Here is a 20,821-nt window from a genome sequence, read left to right as displayed (position 1 = left end):
TCATAATTTTTTCTATTTTTCCTTGTTTCCTTTCCTCAATGGGCTATTTTCCCTGTTGGAGCCCCTGGGCTTGTAGCATCCTGCTTTTCCAACTAGGGTTACATCTTAGCAAGTAATGATAATAATAATAATACATATATGTATATATTACCTGAAATATGTCTCTTTAAATATCTGCACTGCTTCATATTTTCAATTTTCATGTACTTCTTTCTGAAGGTGCCAGGCTGCCAGACAACACAAAAATTACAAGTAGAAATGGTCATATAGTGAAACTTTGGCCTGTCAGCAAAGCCAGCAGTGTGATGATGACATGTTTCCTCCCTGAGCCTCAGGTTGAGTGGTGCAGAGTGGGAGGGAAGATAAGCTTACGTGGAGTGAAAATTGAAAATGTAAGTATTCCCTGTTATAGTCTGCCAATTCCTTGAGAAAAAGTAAGCTATTGGTCGATCTGCGGCAATTTGGAATTAGTTTTATTTTATTATATCTTGTTTCTTCTTTTAGATGATCAGGTAAAATTGTATTATATAGTTTATACAATTTGACCCACAAGAATTGGATTGTGTGTAATCATTTCTTTTGTGAAATAATAACATCATGAATTGAAAAGGACATATTTGTGCTATGTATATTTACTCTATAAACCTCTTTAGCAAACACAAATTTCTCAACATCTATCCAATCTAGTCATGATATGTATGAGTTACCCAGTAGATTATGTTTCATTGTTTAACAAAGGACATAAGGTGAATACTTAGTTAAATGCTCTACTCCTTGAAGGCTAATTATCGTTTTTCCTTGCTTTTACACAAGGGGTCACTGTTGTTCCAAAATGTGGGTCCACACCATGCCGGTATTTATACCTGTAGAAATATTGACAACGAAGAGGAAAGAGAACAATTGACATTTCTAAATGTAAAAGGAATTATACCAAGGTAAATTAGTAAGTGATGTTTCATTACATTTTAATAAGAATATTTATCTGAACCACAACTATTTCAGTGACTCAATCTTTATATGAAAAATCATAACTACTGTAATATCAACATTTTTTTTTATCTCGTAGGGGATAGTTCCATCAGTAAAAAAACAATTTGAGACATAGAATTTTTTCCCCTTTTCTTATACACATTAAATAGGATTACTTTTAACTCTCCAACAGATTTCTTGAAAATTCATCCCTAATGGTGATACACCATAATACGACCTTGGTAAACAATTCTTTCACCATTGATATTTCGTTCAAGACGTTGACCGAAAGTGGTAAGTCAAATTTGGCTAGAATAATTACCCAAAAGAATTATTATTATTATTATTATTATTATTATTATTATTGCTAGCCAAGCTACAACCCTAGTTGGAAAAGCAAGATGCTATAAGCCTAAGGGCTCCAACAGGGAAAAATAGCCCAGTGAGGAAAGGAAGTAAGGAAATGAATAAATGATGAGAATAAATTAACAATACTGTATATCATTCTAAAAACAGTAACAGCGTCAAAACAGATATGTTCTATATAAACTATTAACAACGTCAAAAACAGATATGTCATATATAAACTATAAAAAGACTCATGTCAGCCTGGTCAACATAAATACATTTGCTCCAACTTTGAACTTTTGAAGTTCTACTGATTCAACTACCCGATTAGGAAGATCATTCCACAACTTAGTAACAGGTGGAATAAAACTTATAGAATACTGTGTAGTATTGAGCCTCATGATGGAGAATGCTTGGCTATTAGAATTAACTGCCTGCCTAGTATTACGAACAGGATAAAATTGTCCAGGGGATCTGAATGTAAAGGATGATCAGAGTTATGAAAAATTTTATGCAACATGCATAATGAACTAATTGAACGATCAGGAATAAGAAATTTAATAGACCGAAAGTTTCTGTCCAACAAATTAAGATGAGAATCAGCAGCTAAACACCAGACAGGAGAACAATACTCAAAACAAGGTAGAATGAAAGAATTGAAACACTTCTTCAGAATGGATTGATCACCGAAAATTTTAAAAGACTTTCTCAATAAGCCAATTTTTTGTGCAATTGAAGAAGACACAGACCTAATGTGTTTCTCAAAAGTAAATTTGTTGTTGAGAATCACACCTAGAATTTTAAAAGAACCATGCAAATTTAAAGAAACATTATCAATACTGAGATCCAGATGTTGAGGAGCCACCGTCCTTGACCTACTTACAATCATACTTTGAGTTTTGTTAGGATTCAACTTCATATCCCATAATTTGCACCATGCACTAATTTTAGCTAAATCTCTATTAAGGGATTCAGCAACCCCAGATCTATATTCAGGAGATGGAATTTATGCATATGCAACAAGCTTGTTTTTTAAACATAAAACTTACCCGCTGGCTATATAAGAATGGCTACAGTCCCTGACGCTCCGGCAGAACTATTCAAAACTCACAGCTATCGTAGATATACCAGGTGTACACTAGCGGCCTGGTGGACTACAGGTAGAAGTAATCCAACCTATTTAGATTTTCTCTGCCGGCCATACTGGCCAGAACGTTGAAAATTCACTCGCTATTTACATTCAATTGGACAGTTTATTTGGTGATGTACTCTGTCTTTTTGTTTTTGGCTTTCACTTTGGTGCTTTCCTTTTCAATTTTTCTTGAAATCTTTATTATTTTGGGGTTATTTGGTTATTTTGACCTTTGTTATTGTTTAATTTTCTTTCGTCACTTTTCAATATGGTCGACCCCTCCCCTGTATATAGGAAGTGTAGTAAGGGTTGTCAGACTCGCCTTCCTAAAGGTTCTGTTGATCCGCACACAATTTATTTTAAATGTAGGGGAAAATAGTGTGCTTTTCGGGATCGGTGTGAAGAATGTTCTTCGTTAACTGAAAGTCAGTGGGTAGCTTATGAGCGTTATACTCAGAAATTAGAGAGATATAGGATTAGATGTAGTTCTTCCCGTTCTGTGGATTTATCTGTGTCTGATGTCATTAATCCTATTCCTTCCCCTGTAGTGGTAGATCAAGAGCCTAATGAACCTACGATGAGGGAGATGTCCTCAATTCAAGCTCTTGGTGTGAGAGTTGAATCTTTAGTGGCGGACAAAAAACAAATTATGACAGAAATTAATTTACTTAAAGGTGGTCGTACTAGTGATCAATCAAGTGTTAAAAGTTCAACAAATATATTAGGTGTTGTGGAGGGCGTGCCTGGGCGATCCTGTCGTTCGTCTAGCCTAAGACCTCTGTCAAGCTCCTGGAACGGGTGAAGTTATGTCGAACGGCGAAAGGGAACGAGAGGCTTCACCAATCGCGTAGACGTTCCCTCGAGTGATCCTGCTGCCGTAGCTCAGGTCGCTCACCCTCACCATAGAAAAAGTGAGGTTAGTGCTTTGTCCCCTTCTTCAGATGAAGGGTCACGTGACGATATGTGGCGTAAAGCCTCTAGACCGATTAAGAGGAAAGTTCAGTCAGTGGAACAGTGGTACGTTTCCTCTCCGCAACAGCCAGGCTGTAGTCATTGGGAGACACCTGAACGTTTTCGGTCCCTTGACGAGTGTTTGCCTGCGAAGCGCTCGAATGTGGGTTCCGATGGAGATAAAGTAGTTGATTCGAATGCGGAGTTAATATCTGGTTCGGGTGTGACGGTTTATGCTCCGCCTCTCCCTTCGGACTGGTACTCTTCTCCTGAAAGGGGTGAACGGTTGAAGAGCGATGAAGAAGGCGAATTCGCTGTAGAAAAGGCAGCGCGATTATCGCCTCAAGGTGATCCAAAGTGGTCTATGTTGTTGGTCATGAAACAGCAGCTCTCGTCGATGATGCAGTCTTATCTACCGGCTGTTGGCAGTGCGCCTGGGCGTCAGTCTTCCATGGTAGACTCGTTGTCGCACAGGCGGCCTGTTGTCTCTGGGGCTGACGTAATATCGCACAGGCGGTCTCCCAGTTTCACTGCTCAGCGGCAGGTTGAAGTAGATTTGTCTCGGCAGAGCCCTGTTTCACAACATCTATTAAAAGCTCATACAGCCGATCGTCAGTCCAAGCGTGATGACGCTCGCCAAATAGCGGAGCGAACCGCTAAGCGGCAGGATGGGAGCAGGTGCAAGGCGGAGCGTCAGCGGCAGCGTGACGAAGCTCAGGAGTCAATTGATGAAGCCGCGGAGCGTCAGCGGCAGCGCCAGGCAGGCGCCAAGCGTCAGCGTGACGACCCAAGCCAGTCTAGTCATGAATGGGCGGAACGTCAGCGCCAGCTACATTCTTCCCATAGTAAAACCAATCGTGACAGCAAACGCAAGGTGAGTGACTGCCAGTTGGATGTGGATATGGAACAACGCAAGCGCGCCCATGTCGCCACTGATGCGCTTGCACAGGAAGGTCAACGTTTTGATCAAAGCACAGCTCCAATCACTGATTTGTTGGAGGAAGATCCGGATGAGGTTTTCTCTCAGGAGGAACAATTGGATGATATCTCGGAGGGAGAAGAGGAGACACCACCTCAACATTCTGTGGACTTCAAAAAGCTAATGCCTGTCTTCACGGAATTACTTCCAGACAATTTTACACCAGTTGCTCCGCGATCTCCCCCTTCTGAATTTACCTTAGGTAAAGCAGCAAAGACATCCTTTTATACAAAAATGGTGCTTTCCTGCTCTTCTAAGAGAGCATTGAAATTAATGGGAGCATGGATGGATTCAAAGAAAGCTCTGAGCAAGACAGGCTTCGCTTTTCCACCAGCCAAGTTAGCTTCTAAGTCGAACGTTTGGTATGAGACGGGGGAGGTCTTGGGTTTGGGAGTTCCGGCGTTTGCACAGGGAGACTTCTCAAACCTGGTGGACTCTTCCCGTCGCCTGGCCATAAGGAAGACTAAAGTGTGGTGGTCAGTGTCGGAGTTTGACCATCTCTTGAAAGGATTGTTCAGGGCTTTTGAGGTATTTAATTTTCTTGGGTGGTCACTGGGAGCCTTAAGCAGAAAAGTAACCGAAATGAAGGACACGGACACGAGTAATCTTATCCAGCTTATGTCTTGTATGGACAAGGCAGTTAGGGATGGTTCTAACGAGCTGGCTGCTCTGTTTACTGCAGGAGTTATAAAGAAGAGAGCAGCTTTGTGTTCCTTCCTCTCTGCGGGGGTCACTCCATGTCAGAGATCGGAGTTGCTTTTTGCGCTCATGTCTTCGGCTCTTTTTCCGCAGGACTTAGTGAAGGAAGTGGCTGCAAATTTGACTCAGAAAGCTACTCATGATTTGGTTACTAAAACAGCCAGTAAGGTTTTGCCTACGTCCTTCTCTTCTCGTAGAACTAAGGAGGGGACATCATATTCTCATTCTGCTCAGCCCTTTTGAGGCAAACCTGCATGGAGAAGTAATTTCAAATCGGAGGCAAGGAAGTCAAAGAAAAGAGGAGCCAAGCCCAGTCGAGGCAGGGTCTGACTGCTCTCCTCTTCAAGCAGCAGTGGGAGCCAGGCTAAATTACTTCTGGCAGGCCTGGGAGAAGAAGGGAGCGGACCCTTGGTCTGTATGTCTTCTAAAGGAAGGATACAAGATTCCGTTCTTATTAAAACCTCCTTTAGCCGCAGATCTCTTTCGCCCAAACAAGTACAAGAGAGAACCGAAGAGGCAAGCCATGCAGCTTCAGGTGTCGCTTCTGCTGGAAAAGAGAGCGATAGAGAGGGTGCGGGACTTGGAGTCTCCAGGGTTTTACAACCTCTTGTTCCTAGTTCTCAAGAGTTCAGGGGAATGGAGACCGGTTCATTCAAGGAGTCAAGAATGTGAGTGCGGACAGGCTCAGCCGGAGGGACCAAGTTCTGTCTACAGAATGGACGCTACATCTGGACGTTTGCAAGAAGCTGTGGCGGTTATGGGGTCGTCCCCTCATAGATCTGTTAGCAACCTCCAAGAAAAAGAGACTGGGAACGTATTGCTCTCCAGGGTTTTACAACCGCTTGTTCCTAGTTCCCAAGAGTTCAGGGGAATGGAGACCGGTTCTGGTTGTAAGCGCCCTCAACTGCTACATCCAGAACTCAAAATTCACCATGGAGACTCAGAAGACTGTGCTGGCAGCAGTGAGGAAAGGCGACTGAATGGTATCATTGGACCTCCAGGACGCTTATTTCCATGTTCCGATACATCCAAGCTGCAGACGTTACCTGAGATACGTATACGGGAAGGACGTCTTCCAGTTCCGAGCCCTATGTTTCGGCCTCTGCACAGTTCCTCTGATTTTCACGAAACTAATGATGAATGTGGCGAGCATGCTGCACTCGAGAGGCATCAGAGCCTCCTTTTACTTGGACGATTGGCTGATAAGAGCTCCCTCGCTCGATCGCTGTTTGAAGGACCTTCAGTTGACTCTAGATTTGATAAAAGAATTGGGACTCCTAGTGAGCCCAAAGAAGTCACAGCTGACTCCATCCCAGAAGATCCTTTATTTGGGGATGGAGATTCGGAGTCAGGATTTTCAGGCTTTTCCGTCGCCTGCAAGAGTTCAGTTAGCACTTCTAAGGCTGGAGGCCTTTATGAAGAAGAAAGTCACTTCAGTAAGAGAATGGATGAGTCTTCTGGGAACCTTCTCGTCTCTAGAGAATTTTGTATCTCTGGGGAGACTGCACCTACGCCCCCTTCAATTTCACCTCAATGCTCATTGGAAGAGGGGAGACAGTCTTGACAGGGAGAGTATTCCTGTACGAGTACGATCAGAGCACGTCTTCGATGGTGGAACAACGCTCACAGACTCAACGAAGGCCTCTCGTTGGAGCAGAGGAACCCAGACCTCGTGTTGTTTTCAGACGCCTCAAATTCGGGGTGGGGAGCAACATTGGGAAAAAGAGAGATATCAGGGCATTGGACAAAGGAACAGGAGGCTCTTCATATCAATCAGAAGAAGCTCTTAACGGTGCACTTAGCCCTCAAAGTATTCGAGGACCTGGTCCTAGACAAGGTGGTTCAAGTCAGTGCGGACAGCACCACGGCCCTAGCGTATATAGCAAAGCAGGGGGGGACCCACTCGAAGTCTCTGTACGAGTTAGCGAGATCTCTTCTCCTTTGGGCAAAGGAAAGGAGGATTCTTTTATTGACACGGTTCATTCAAGGAGTCAAGAATGTGAGTGCGGACAGGCTCAGCCGGAGGGACCAAGTTCTGTCTACAGAATGGACGCTACATCTGGACGTTTGCAAGAAGCTGTGGCGGTTATGGGGTCGTCCCCTCATAGATCTGTTAGCAACCTCCAAGACAAAGAGACTGGGAACGTATTGCTCTCCAGTTTCGGATCCCGAGGCAGCTCACATAGACGCGTTCCTGTTAGATTGGACACACATGGATATGTACACGTTTCCACCCTTCAAGATCCTATACAAAGTGGTGCAAAAGTTTGTATCTCACAAGGGGACCAGGATGACCCTAATTGCTCCTTTCTGGCCGTCAAGGGTCTGGTTCACGGAGGTACTGGAGTGGATAGTGGACGTGTCGAGAAGCCTTCCGTTAAGAGCAGATCTTCTCAGACAGCCCCATTTGGCAAGAAATCACCAAAACCTCCGAGCTCTACGTCTGACTGCCTTTAGACTATCGAAAAACTCGCAAGATCTAGAGGTTTTTCGAAGGAGGCAGCCAAGGCTATTGCAAGAGCAAGGAGAGCTTCTACCATCAGGGTGTATCAGTCCAAATTGGAGGTATTCAGAGAATGGTGTAGGGCTAACTCGTTTTTTTCGTCCAATACCTCTATTACACAGATTGCCGATTTCTTTTTAGAGCTTAGGAATAAGCGTAACTTCTCTGCCTTGACGATTAAAGAATACAGAAGTATGCTGGCAACTGTTTTCAGACATAGGAATCTGGATATCTCCAACAATAAAGATTTACAAGACTTATTTAGGTCTTTTGAAACATCTAAGATATGTCATCAGGTATCACCTGCTTGGAATTGGGATGTGGTACTTAGATTCCTTATGAGTGACAGGTTTGAACCTCTGCACTCGGCCACTTTTAAAGATATGACTTTAAAGACCCTTTTCTTAGTGAGTTTGGCGACGGCTAAAAGAGTCAGTGAGCTCCATGCTTTCAGCAAGAACATTGGATTCAGAAACGGGAAAGCGATATGTTCCTTGCAGCAGGGTTTTCTGGCCAAGAATGAACTCCCTTCTTGTCCATGGCCCAAGTCTTTTGAAATTACTAATCTCTATGACATGGTGGGCGATGAAATAGAAAAAGTACTCTGTCCGGTTAGAGCTTTAAGAGTATATTTGGACAGAACAAAGAGCTTGAGAGGCAGCTCGGAGGCGCTCTGGTGTGCAGTCAAGAAGCCCTCGCAGCCTATGTCGAAGAATGCTCTATCCTTTTTTATAAGGCTTTTAATTAGAGAAGCTCATTCAGAGTGTGATGAGGCAGATCTTACTGCTCAAGGTGAAGGCACACGAAGTAAGAGCAGTGGCTACTTTGGTAGCTTTTAAACAAAATCGTTCTCTGCAAAGCATAATGGATGCGACTTTATGGAGAAGTAAGTCTGTATTCGCATCCCATTACTTAAAACATGTTCAGACTCTTTATGAGGACTGCTACACTTTGGGTCCATTTGTTGCTGCAAATGCAGTAGTAGGTGAAGGATCTACCACTATGTTCCCCTAATTCCTAGTACCCTTTTCTTTCTCTTGGATCTTTGTTGTTTTATGGTTGTATGTGGAGATTGGTCGACAGTCTTCTGCAATCTGTTGATTTGGTCAGGTGGTCATGTTGTTCCTTGAGAGCGCCCGGAACAAGGGTATTAGTTGAGGTCCTGTCATGTTATAGGTTATGGCACCGTTTGACAGCTTCTAGAGATCATCAGCCCCCTGGGTGGACCGCTGGATCTTCTAAGGATAACAGACAAAATGAGGCAGAGAACCATTGCAGTCTGCTTCCTTATCAGGTACGAACCTCTTATATTGGTTATGTGTAACTATCAAGTGAATTTCCAATCAAATTGCTGTCTCTGACCCGCCACCAAGGGTGTCAATCAGCCATTCTTATATAACCAGCGGGTAAGTTTTATGTTTAAAAATGATATTTTCATAATAAAATAAATTTTTGAACATACTTACCCGCTGGTTATATAAGTTATAATCCCACCCTCCTCCCCTCTAGAGACCAATGGACAAGGAAAATCTGAATAGGTTGGATTAGTTCAACCCGTAGTCCACCAGGGTGCTAGTGTACACCTGGCATATCTGCGATAGCCGCGAGTTTTGAATAGTTCTGCCGGAGCGTCAGGGACTTTAGCCATTCTTATATAACCAGCGGGTAAGTATGTACAAAAATTTATTTTGTTATGAAAATATCATTTCTAGGCCAAATCAAATGTCATGTGTATATAGTATGAAAAGTAATGGGCCAAGAACACTACCCTGTGGAAGACCAGATATCACATTCCTATACTCACTATGGTGCCCATCAACAGCAACTCTTTGAGATCTATTACTTAAAAAATCAATAATAATGCTAAGAAACAACCCACCCACTCCCAACTGTGAGTTTGAAAACAAGGGCCTCATGATTAACACGGTCAAAGGCAGCACCAAAATCAATGCCAATCATACGAACTTCATGACCACAATCAAGGGATTTCTGTACAACACTGGAGATTGTAAGAAGGGCATCACATACTCCAAGGCCTTTACGAAAACAAAATTGCAAACTAGGGAGTAGATGATTACCTTCAGCAAACCTATTAAGACGTTTTACCAGAAGACGTTCAAAAACTTTAGATAATATGGGAGTTATGGAAATTGGGCGGTAATCAGTGGGACTTGAGCTACCACAAACACATTTACATAGAGAAGTAACATTACCAATTCTCCAACAAGTGCTAAAAGCTCCTCTTCTTGCTAACTTGCGCAAAATAACAGATAACTTTGGAGCTAAGAAATCTGCTGACTTTATAAAAAACAAAGGAGAAATACCATTTGGGTCTACACTTCCATAAGCATCAAGGTCCATCAACAGAGCTTTAATCTCACGAGATCGAAAAGCTAAACTAGTTAGTTTAGCCTCAGGAAAACAGGAATGAGGATGTTCAAGTTTTTCATTACTCTGTTTACTGTCAAAAACATCAGCCAAAAGGGTTGCCTTTTCCTTTGGACAGTGAGTGACTGAGCCATCTGGTTTAAGTAAAGGAGGAACTGTTGCATCTACACCAAAGAGTGCAGATTTAAGGGTAGACCACCATTTATGTTCCTGAGTTGTACCAGAAAGGGTTTCTTTTATGGTTAAATTGTACTCCTTTTCAGTTGAGGCATAAACTCTCTGAGCAAAAGCTCAAAGCTGAGTATAGTTGTTCCTGGTCAAATCTAATCTGTTACCCTTCCAAAGATGATAGGCCTCCTGCTTCTCTAAAAAAGCACGTCTACAATCATCATTGAACCACGGTTTGTCCTTCACTTGGTGCCTTAGCACACGAGAAGGGATACGCCTATCAATTATGTTGACTAGATTCTCATTCAATAGGACAACAGGATCTACACTACTATATAATTGTGACCAAATCAAGCACAAAAGATCATGCAAAATCCCATTCCAGTCTGCCTGGGATTTCATATAAATTTTGCAAGTGTATGATATATTAGGGACAGGCTGCTCAGGCTTCACTACTAATGAAATCAAGGCATGATCAGATGTCCCGACTGGAGAACCAACCTTACTAGTTATAACGCCAGGGGAGTCAGTGTATACAAGGTCCAAGCAATTACCAGACCTGTGAGTAGCTTCATTTATGATTTGCTCACAGCCTGATTCAGAGGCAAAGTCTAAAGCTCTTAAGCCATGGCGATCGGTTGGAGAGATAGAACTTAACCACTCCCTATGGTGAGCATTAAAATCACCAACAAAGACAGAAGAAGCCTTTCTATCATCTTCTTGTATCTTAGCCATAATGGTAAGAAGACAATCGAAGATAGAATCATCCATGTCTAGATTCCGGTAGATCGAACACAAATAAAAGTTGTTATGCCTGCCACAAACTTTTACTACCTGAATCTCATGACATCCACATTGATAGCAGGACTTATGAGAAGCAGGGTACTCGGTCCTAATATACAACGCCATTCCCCTGGCCCTAGGGATGGCATCCTGTTTCAACATTATTGGCTTCTTAAAATCAGCTATAAGGAGCTCAGATGAGTGCTTCATATTAGAAACCAAAGTTTCTGAGCACAAAAGAATATCATACTGTCTGGACACAACTGTAAGGTCTTGGATATTTGCATGAAGACCACAAATATTGCAATACAGAAGACGATATTGACGAAATCTAGGACGTACTGGTCCCGGATTTCGCTCAATGTCTCCAGACAGCATAAGAATTAATAGAAATAAAAAAGGCATTATACTTAAAAACTAGATTAACAAGAATTATAACAAAAACAATATTTAATAGACGATGTTATTTCTTGGTAATATGTTAGAAATTCAATCTTGGATATGCTTTTGTTGCCTCAGGAGCCTAGCAGAATAATTTTGCTCATCCCTTTTATACTATGTTCCTAAGCATCAATGTATTAATCTTGTAAAAACTGTTCCAGAATCCCCAAGAAGACAAAAACTGTATAACTTTATTTCAAAATTTGTTATAGCATTTATATCATAGCAAGGTTTCCTCCGTAACGTTATTGATCTAGAAATGCATTGTATAGCCATTGGCACTGTTTTAAATATTGATATAACAGTTTGTTAACCCAGTCCATTTACAAACATACTAAAGTGGGTAGCAGAAGGAAGCCATTGAACGTCGTCCCATTCTCTCGTACTTACCAAACAATAGATATCAACCATGTTTTTAAGTGTGTTATAGTTTGTGTATAATTGGCTGAAAAATTATTAATATATAATTTGAACAAGGATCAGTTTGAACAGAACTTAATAGGCTTATAAGGCAGGAATATTCAATTTATATTCTAGTTGTCATTATCGGTTGCAACTTCTGTACTATATGTTGAGAAAGTGTTAATAGAGATCTAGCTAAAATTAGTTCATCTTGTAAGTTATGAGGGATGAAGTTAAACCATAAATCACCCCCTCCCATCCAGATGTCCTAAATTGAAAAACTTTCACTTACTTATCCAGTTCATTTAAAATTTCAGGTGTCTTTCTTGGTTGAGAATTCGAGAATACAGTATATCCAGATTAAGACAATCTGGATACAGTGGAACCTCTACACACGAACGTATCTACATCCGAATTTTAAATATTTAACTTAGCCGGTGAATATATAGCTGCAACTCTGTTGCTCGACAGACAAAAAACTGTAAAAAACTCGCCAGCGATCGCTATACAGGTTGCGGGTGTGCCCATCAGCGCCAACTGTCGGCCAGATACCATACTCAATGTAAACAAAGACTCAATTTCTTCTCTGTCGACGTGTCGACAAGACGTACTTTTACTCGCTGTAGAACCTGGAGTTTTCTCAACATATTTGGTGAAGTACTTCATTTTGGTTTGAGCTTTCGCAGTGCAGGTGTTTTATCTTCATCTTAAATCTTGAACTCGTTTTGGATAGATTTAATTTTTGGTGACAAAGAGAGTATGGACTTTCTTTGACTTTTAAATGGCCGACCCTTCCCTTAGACGGAAGTGTGTTTAGGCTTTTAGTAATTATCTTATCACGTTATAAATTAATTATAGATTTTCCTCTATATATTTTATATCTCACCGCCTTTATTAGGCCTCTTCGATTAACTTTCCATTTATGATAAACATAAAAAAATAAATTTTAATGTTTTGTTTATATGCGACCTTTCCTGAGAGTAGGCGGTCCTAACTTGGAAACCGAAGTTAAACAACGTTGAGCCCTTTCAATCGTAAATAGCTTTTAAAGAGCTAATGATTTAAAACTTTTTAAATGAATATTTTTAATAAATATTTTATGAAAGAATTTCTTTGAATTGTCTTCGTACTGTTTTCAAAGATGAACTAACGTTTAGTTTATTTATGCTACGCAGTTTGCGCTCTATCGTTACGATAGAGAGAGAGAGTATCACGGTTTCACTTTGCAGAAAGAGTAATCGATTCTGACGTTTTGTTCATTCTTCTTTCAAAGCTTAAATGTTTTAAATTCTATTTTAAAGGAACTTTTTAATTGAAAAACCTTTCAGTTTTTTCCTTTGGTCAAATAACATGTTTTTTTTTGACGAAATGTAATTGGGCTCTTCTCTTAGGTGCGAAATCAAGAGAGAAAGAGAGAGAGATAGAGACGGAGGGAGAGAGAGGAGAGAAAACGTTCCGTTCAAGCGGGTAACGTTGTTCTCGAGTTACTCTCGTCCCTAGTCTCTGTACGGGGAGAAAGGATAAAACGTTTTTAGTTTTATTCTCGTCCCCAGGCAATGTACGGTGAGAGATTGAAAACGTAGTTTTGAACTAGTGTTTCTTCTCTTCCCCAACCACTGAATTATTTTATCTTAAAAGATGTTTACTGTTTTTTTGCTGGTATTAATGTGCTTGCATTATACGACTGATTTCGCATTTACTACCTTTTGATGAGGGTAGAATTGCGTGCTTCAGGTAGAAATCAGTAAAAGTTTCGATTTCAGTGAAATAAGTGCAAAACAGAAAATCGTAGTGATAAAGTGATATTGCGCAAAGTGTTGCAGTGTTGCGTCCGAGGGTTCGTCTCTTCGTGCCTGTCGTTCACCTAGTCCGGGACCTCTTGCAAGCTCCCAAGCCCAGGGGAGAAGTAATGTCGTACGACTTATGGGTTCGAGAGGCCTTGATCAGCGAACAGACGTTTCCCTCTATGGTATCGGGTGTATCTTACCAAGATCTCCCCTACCATAAGGCGAGAGAGACAATTTTCTCCTCGTCATCCGAAGGCTTTTCGCATAAGAAACCTGAAACAAGGTTTCGAGGCCCTTAAGCGAAAGTCAGTCCTTTCAGGACAGGCCCAGCGTCCTGGTTGCAGCCATTAGGACAGCTCTGACCCTTTGCAGTCGTCGGAAAACTGCTCACCGCCTAACAAAAGCGTAACACAGACTCCGAGAGTCTTTTTTGTTGGCAAAGTGTTGCGGTCACAGACGTTACCCTCGTCTCTTACCGCAACCATTTCCGTTGATCCTAAATGGGTTGTACGGCAAGACATGCAGAATAAGCTTGCCTCTCTTATGGAAGACTATTCTGCCGATTAGTCCGTTGAGCCTAGCCGTTTATCTCATCGAGATCCTGGCTTTCAGCCAACCTAACGTTCCTTTGTGCGTCCTGTTGACGTTGGCGTAGCTAAGTCACGTCAATCAGGTTGTTTAGAACCACACTCGATGCGGTCTTGTGTGGTTTTTTTCAGCCACATTTGGACGTTAGGCCACTTGCTGATGCTCCTGTTGACGTTCAGGACGTTCGCTAACAATCGGAGTTGACTTGTTTTGACGCTGTGCGTCAACCTCCGCATTCTAGAGTTGTTTTGACTGCTCAGTCTAGGCAGTCAAAGCAGTCTCGAGTGGACGCTGTGCGTCCTCACGCACCTGTTGTTGTTGACAGTTCAGTTGTTGACAGTTCATAGACTGTCAAGCAGTTACTTGACGTTGCGTCCTGGTCCGCTACTAATGCACCAGTGCGTGTGGACTCTGCTTGTAAAGCATTGCCACCATGGTAGGTCTCTCTCTTGCTTGAGACTCAGCTATTATCGGACAAGGTTCCTTTAGATGAGGAAGTTGCTGTTCCCCCTCCTACTGATATTCCCTTGAGGACTCTGTCAGACGGAGAGGAGCCTAAAGCTGCTTAGCCCTCTATGGACTTTAATTAAATCATGCTGATTTTTAAGGATCTTTGTCCGGATCTTTTTGTAACTGCTGCTCCTCGTTCGCCTAAACGTCAGAGCTTACACTAGGCCTAGCTACTTTGAAGCCGTTGTTTATAAGCTAGTGCTCTCTCGCTCTCCTAGAGAGCTTTACGTTTGCTAGACGACTGGTTTATCACCAGGAGGAGTTTGGGGGATACAGCCTTTGCTTTCCCTTCTTTTAAACTGGCTTTTAGAGCGAGAGTCTGATATGACACGAGAGAAGTTCTCGGCTTGGGAGTTCCTGCCTCTGCCCAGATAGACTTCTCAAATCTCGTAGACTCTCCCTGGCGCCTGGCCAGGAGACGCTCCAAGATTTTACAGGTCAACTTCACAGCTGTTTTCGAGCCTTTGAAGTTTTGCTGTACAATTATGTCATGCATAAACAAGGCTTTCAGGGATGGAAAGCGGTACCGCCTCAGTCGCTAACCCCGTCTGTTGCCGCACCTGCTCCCGTAGACCCTAAATGGGCTTTGCTGTAAGACATGCAGTCCAAGCTTGCGTCCTTGATGGAGGACTTTAATGCGGAGAAGGTTGCTGCTGAACCTTCTGGCCAACAACCTTCCAAGCGGTCGGTTGTGCGTCCTGTTGACGCTGAGATAACCTTCTCGCGTCTACCAGTTGAGGTGGTTCCTCCACCGATGCGACCCAGTGTGGGTTGCCAGCCGCACGTTGACGTTAAGTGACGCTCGGAGGTGGTTGTTGACGTTCAGGACGTTCAACAACCATCAGAGGTGACTTGTTTTGACGCGGTGCGTCAACCTCCGCAACCCGGTATGGTGTTGACTGCACAACCCAGACGGTCTAGACAGTCTCGGGTGGACGCTGTGCGTCCTCGCGCACCCATGGTTGTTGACAGTTCACAGACTGTGCAGCAGTTCCATGACGTTGCGTCCGGCTCCGTCACGCATGCACCAGTGCGACCGGACTCAGCGAGCCAGACGTTGCCCACTCCGTTGCCGTTTCCTCATCAGTTTTCGGATGAGGAACTATCTGATGAGGACGTTGCTGAACAACAAGACGATCAGCCCCCAGAATAGATCAAGCCCTGCTATCCATCCAGAAGATGCTGAAGAAGGAACGCTGCTCAGTCAGGCTGTGGATGAGTCTGGTAGGGACGCTGTCATCCCTGGAACAGTTTGTATCACTAGGAAGACTACACCTCCGTCCTCTTCAATACCATCTGGCTTTTCACTGGAAAAAGGACAAGACGCTAGAAGCGGTCTCGATCCCGATTTCCGGAAAGATAAAGTCTTGTCTGACTTGGTGGAAGGACAATATCAACCTAAGAGAGGGTCTTCCCCTGGCTGTTCAGACTCCCCACCATGTTCTCTTCTCGGACGCATCGGACTTGGGCTGGGGCGCGACACTGGACGGTCGGGAATGCTCAGGTCTGTGGAACTCGAGTCAGAGGAGCATGCATATCAACTGCAAGGAGCTGTTGGCAGTTCATCTGGCCTTGAAAAGCTTCGAGTATCTCCTTCGAGGCAAAGTGGTGGAAGTAAACTCGGACAACACCACGGCCTTGGCGTACATCTCCAAACAAGGAGGTACCCACTCACTGACGTTGTACGAGATCGCAAGGGACCTGCTCATCTGGTCAAAAGGTCAAGACATCTCCCTAGTAACGAGGTTCATCCAAGGCGACTTGAACGTCATAGCAGATTGTCTCAGTCGGAAAGGGCAAGTAATTCCAACCGAATGGACCTTCCACAAGGATGTGTGCAAGAGACTTTGGGCCACTTGGGGTCAACCAACCATAGCTCTCTTTGCAACCTCGCTGACCAAGAGGCTTCCAATCTATTGCTCCCCAGTCCCGGACCCAGCAGCAATACATATAGATGCCTTCCTCCTAGATTGGTCACATCTGGATCTCTACGCATTCCCACCGTTCAAAATTGTCAACAAGGTATTGCAGAAGTTCGCCTCTCACGAAGGGACAAGGTTGACGTTAGTTGCTCCCCTCTGGCCCGCGAGAGAATGGTTCACCGAGTTACTTCGATGGTTAGTAGACGTTCCCAGAAGTCTTCCTCTAAGGGTAGACCTTCTACGTCAGCCACACGTAAAGAAGGTACACCAAAGCCTCCACGCTCTTCGTCTGACTGCCTTCAGTCTATCGAAAGACTCTCGAGAGCTAGAGGCTTTTCGAAGGAGGCAGCCAGTGCGATTGCTAGAGCAAGGAGAGCGTCTACCATTAGAGTCTACCAATCGAAGTGGGAAGTCTTCCGAGACTGGTGCAAGTCAGTTTCTGTATCCTCGACCAGTACCTCTGTAGCTCAAATAGCTGATTTTCTCTTATACCTGAGAAAAGGACGATCCCTTTCAGCTCCTACTATCAAGGGCTACAGAAGCATGTTGGCATCGGTCTTCCGGCATAGAGGCTTAGATCTTTCCAACAATAAAGATCTACAAAACCTCCTTAAGTCTTTTGAGACCACCAAGGAGCGTCGTTTGGCTACCCCTGGATGGAATTTAGACGTGGTACTAAGATTCCTCATGTCAGACAGGTTGGAGCCGTTACAATCAGCCTCCCTGAAAGATCTCACTCTTAAGACTCTTTTCCTGGTATGCTTAGCCTCGGCTAAAAGAGTCAGTGAGATTCATGCCTTCAGCAAGAACATCGGATTTTCGTCGGAAAAAGCCACTTGTTCGCTGCAACTTGGTTTTCTAGCCAAAAATGAGCTGCCTTCTCGGCCTTGGCCTAAATCTTTCGATATTCCCAGCTTATCGGAGAACGTAGGCAATGAACTAGAAAGAGTCTTATGCCCTGTTAAGAGCTCTTAAGTTCTATTTAAAGCGTACTAAACCTTTACGAGGCCAATCTGAAGCTTTATGGTGTTCAGTTAAGAAACCATCCTTGCCTATGTCAAAGAATGCTTGGTCATACTTTATCAGATTGTTAATACGAGAAGCTCATTCACATCTGAGTGAGGAAGACCGAACTTTGCTTAAGGTGAAGACGCACGAAGTTAGAGCTGTAGCAACTTCCGTGGCCTTTAAGCAAAATAGATCTCTGCAAAGTATAATGGACGCAACCTATTGGAGAAGCAAGTCAGTGTTCGCGTCATTTTACTTGAAAGATGTCCAGTCTCTTTACGAGAACTGCTACACACTGGGACCATTCGTAGCAGCGAGTGCAGTAGTGGGTGAGGGCTCAACCACTACAATTCCCTAATTCCATATCCTTTTAATCTGTCTCTTGAAATGTTTTTAATGTTGTTTTTTATGGGTTGTCCGGAAGGCTAAGAAGCCTTTCGCATCCTGGTTGATTTGGCGGGTGGTCAAAGTCATTTCTTGAGAGCGCCCAGATTAGGGGTTTGATGAGGTCCTGTTGTATGGGTTGCAGCCCTTGATACTTCAGCTCCTAGGGGTCTGTCAGCATCCTAAGAGGATCGCGAGGCTCCGTAAGGAAGACGTACTTATAAGGCAGAGTAATCGTCTAAGTCGACTTCTTTACCAGGTACCTATTTATTTTGTTTTTGTTATTTTGATAACTTCTAAAATGAAATAAAAACTCTTAGCTCATAAGATGTAAACATATTTAACTGGTCTCTACCCACCACCCTGGGTGTGAATCAGCTATATATTCACCGGCTAAGTTAAATATTTAAAAATGATATTTTAATTATAAAATAAATTTTTGAATATACTTACCCGGTGAATATATAAATTAAACGACCCTCCCTTCCTCCCCAATAGAGACGCAGTGGGATGAGAAGAAATTGAGTCTTTGTTTACATTGAGTATGGTATCTGGCCGACAGTTGGTGCTGATGGGCACACCCGCAACCTGTATAGCGATCGCTGGCGAGTTTTTTACAGTTTTTTGTCTGTCGAGTAACAGAGTTGCAGCTATATATTCACCGGGTAAGTATATTCAAAAATTTATTTTATAATTAAAATATCATTTTTCCAACATCCGAAGTAAAATTTGAGCAAATTTTTGACTCTACACCCGAATTTTATTTCGACACACGAAGTAAGCAATTTTCGTCGTACCGGTTGTATGGTTGTATCCGAATTTTTCTACACGCGAAGTAAAATTCGAACACGTTCCTACTCTACACCCGAATGTTTTTTTCGACACCCGAAGTAAACAATACTCGTACGCGTAGTCGGTGCTCATAGCGCCTGAAGTGTTTTTTTATTTCCGCCGATAGAAGGCAGCACTTCGACCTCGGAGGGACCCTCAATTAGCGCGGCTTGGGTCAGTCCTCTGTGCTCGTAGGCTTCTTGCGGTTGTGCTCTGTGCGTTCTGCTATTAACTCTGTTTTAATCGTGATTTTTTACGTGCATCCTTTAACGGTAATTTACGTAAAGTATGGGTCCTAAAAGGCTTAGTTTTGCCAGTAGTAGTGGTAGTGGTGAGAAAAGGAAGAAGGAAATGCTTTCTTTAGAAGTTAAGCAGGAAATTATTGAAAAACATGAGCGTGGCGTCCGCGTGAGTGAAATTGCTAAACAGTATGGCCGTAATATATCGACGATCTCGACAATCCTTAAACAGAAGGAAGCTTTTAAAGCAGTGAAACCTTCTAAGGGGATCACCATAATTTCAAAACGCCATAGCCCTATCATAGAAGAGATGGAACGACTTCTGCTAGTGGGGATCAAGGACAGAGAGATCGTTGGCGACACCATCACCGAGACCGTCATCTGCGAGAAGGCGCACGCCATCTTTACGGACTTGAAGGAGGAGAGCTCTGGGGGTGATGCTGGGGAGAGTTCAACCGAGCCTTCCTCAGATGATTTCAAGGCATCTCGTGGCTGGTTCGAGAAATTTAAGAAACGGTCCGGGATTCATTCAGTTGTTCGCCACGGAGAGGCTGCTAGTGCGGACACAAAGGCTGCAGCTGACTTTGTCAAGAACTTCGAAAAGATCGTTCAGGAAGAAGGCTACGTAGAGCAGCAAGTGTTTAATTGTGATGAAACCGGGCTGTTTTGGAAGAAGATGCCGAGTCGAACCTACATCACCGCCAAAGAGAAGAAATTGCCTGGGCATAAACCAATGAAGGATCGGTTGACTCTTACCCTATGTGCCAATGCTAGCGGGGACTTTAAAGTCAAGCCCTTACTGGTTTACCATTCAGAGAACCCTAGGGCCTTTAAGGCACACAACGTCGATAAGGATCAGCTTCTTGTTTTCAGGCGATCCTACTCGAAGGCCTGGGTCACTAGGCAATTCTTTGTGCAATGGGTTAACCAAATTTTCGGCCCTTCTGTGAAGAAGTTTCTTCATGAACAGAAATTGCCCTTAAAGTGCCTGCTATGCCTTGACAATGCACCCGCTCACCCCCCCGGACTTGAAGATGATATCTTCGATGAATTTAAGTTCATGAAGGTGCTGTATCTTCCACCGAATACCACCTCTATCCTCCAGCCCATGGACCAGCAAGTCATCTCTAATTTTAAGAAGCTGTACACCAAGCACTTATTTAAGCAGGGCTTTAATGTCACGCAAAGCACCAACTTAACTTTGCGTGAATTTTGGAGGGGCCACTTCAACATCGTGCACTGCTTGAAGATCATAGATCAGGCTTGGGTGGGATTAACTCGACGGACCCTCAATTCTGCCTGGAAGAAGCTGTGGCCTGATGCAGTTGCTTCCCGAGATTTCGAAGGTTTTGACCCCGAACCTGATCCCGTGGTGGGTGCAGTGGAAGCCGTAGAGGAAATCGTCTCCCTTGGCAAGTCCATGGGTCTGGAGGTCGACGCAGATGACGTTACGGAACTCGTCGCCGAACATCACGACGAACTTACCACGGATGAGCTCAAGGAACTCCATGCTATGTCTAAGCACATGAGTGATGACAAGGAAGGGAGCGAGGAGGTAGAACATGTCTTAGGTTCGGCGCATATAAAAGAGGTGTTAGGAAAATATCAAGACGTGGTCAACTTCATCGACAAATACCATCCAAAGAAATTGCAGGTTTGTCGTGTAGTTTCGCAGTTCGATGATGTTTGCCTAACTCACTTTCGAAACATTCTGAAAAGCAGTACCAAGCAATTATCTATCGATAATTTCTTTAAAAAAACTGCGAAGTGAACTCGTGATGAAGAGGAT

At 43.4% G+C, this 20,821-nt stretch overlaps 1 protein-coding gene across 1 annotated transcript in view; it reads left to right on the top strand.

Annotated features, from left to right (window-relative positions):
* LOC137632462 (low-density lipoprotein receptor-related protein 1B-like) overlaps positions 1-20,821 on the top strand; it is a 199,142-nt gene that overhangs the window by 174,654 nt on the left and 3,667 nt on the right. The window contains exons 43-44 of the mRNA XM_068364396.1: positions 220-392; positions 814-935. Of these exons, the coding sequence (XP_068220497.1) occupies positions 220-392; positions 814-935 (295 nt within the window). The remainder of the gene's footprint in view (positions 1-219; positions 393-813; positions 936-20,821) is intronic.

Source organism: Palaemon carinicauda, chromosome 41 (assembly GCF_036898095.1).
Source record: "Palaemon carinicauda isolate YSFRI2023 chromosome 41, ASM3689809v2, whole genome shotgun sequence".
NCBI classification, from domain to species: domain Eukaryota; kingdom Metazoa; phylum Arthropoda; class Malacostraca; order Decapoda; family Palaemonidae; genus Palaemon; species Palaemon carinicauda.
This window is presented reverse-complemented; position numbering and strand designations above follow the sequence as displayed.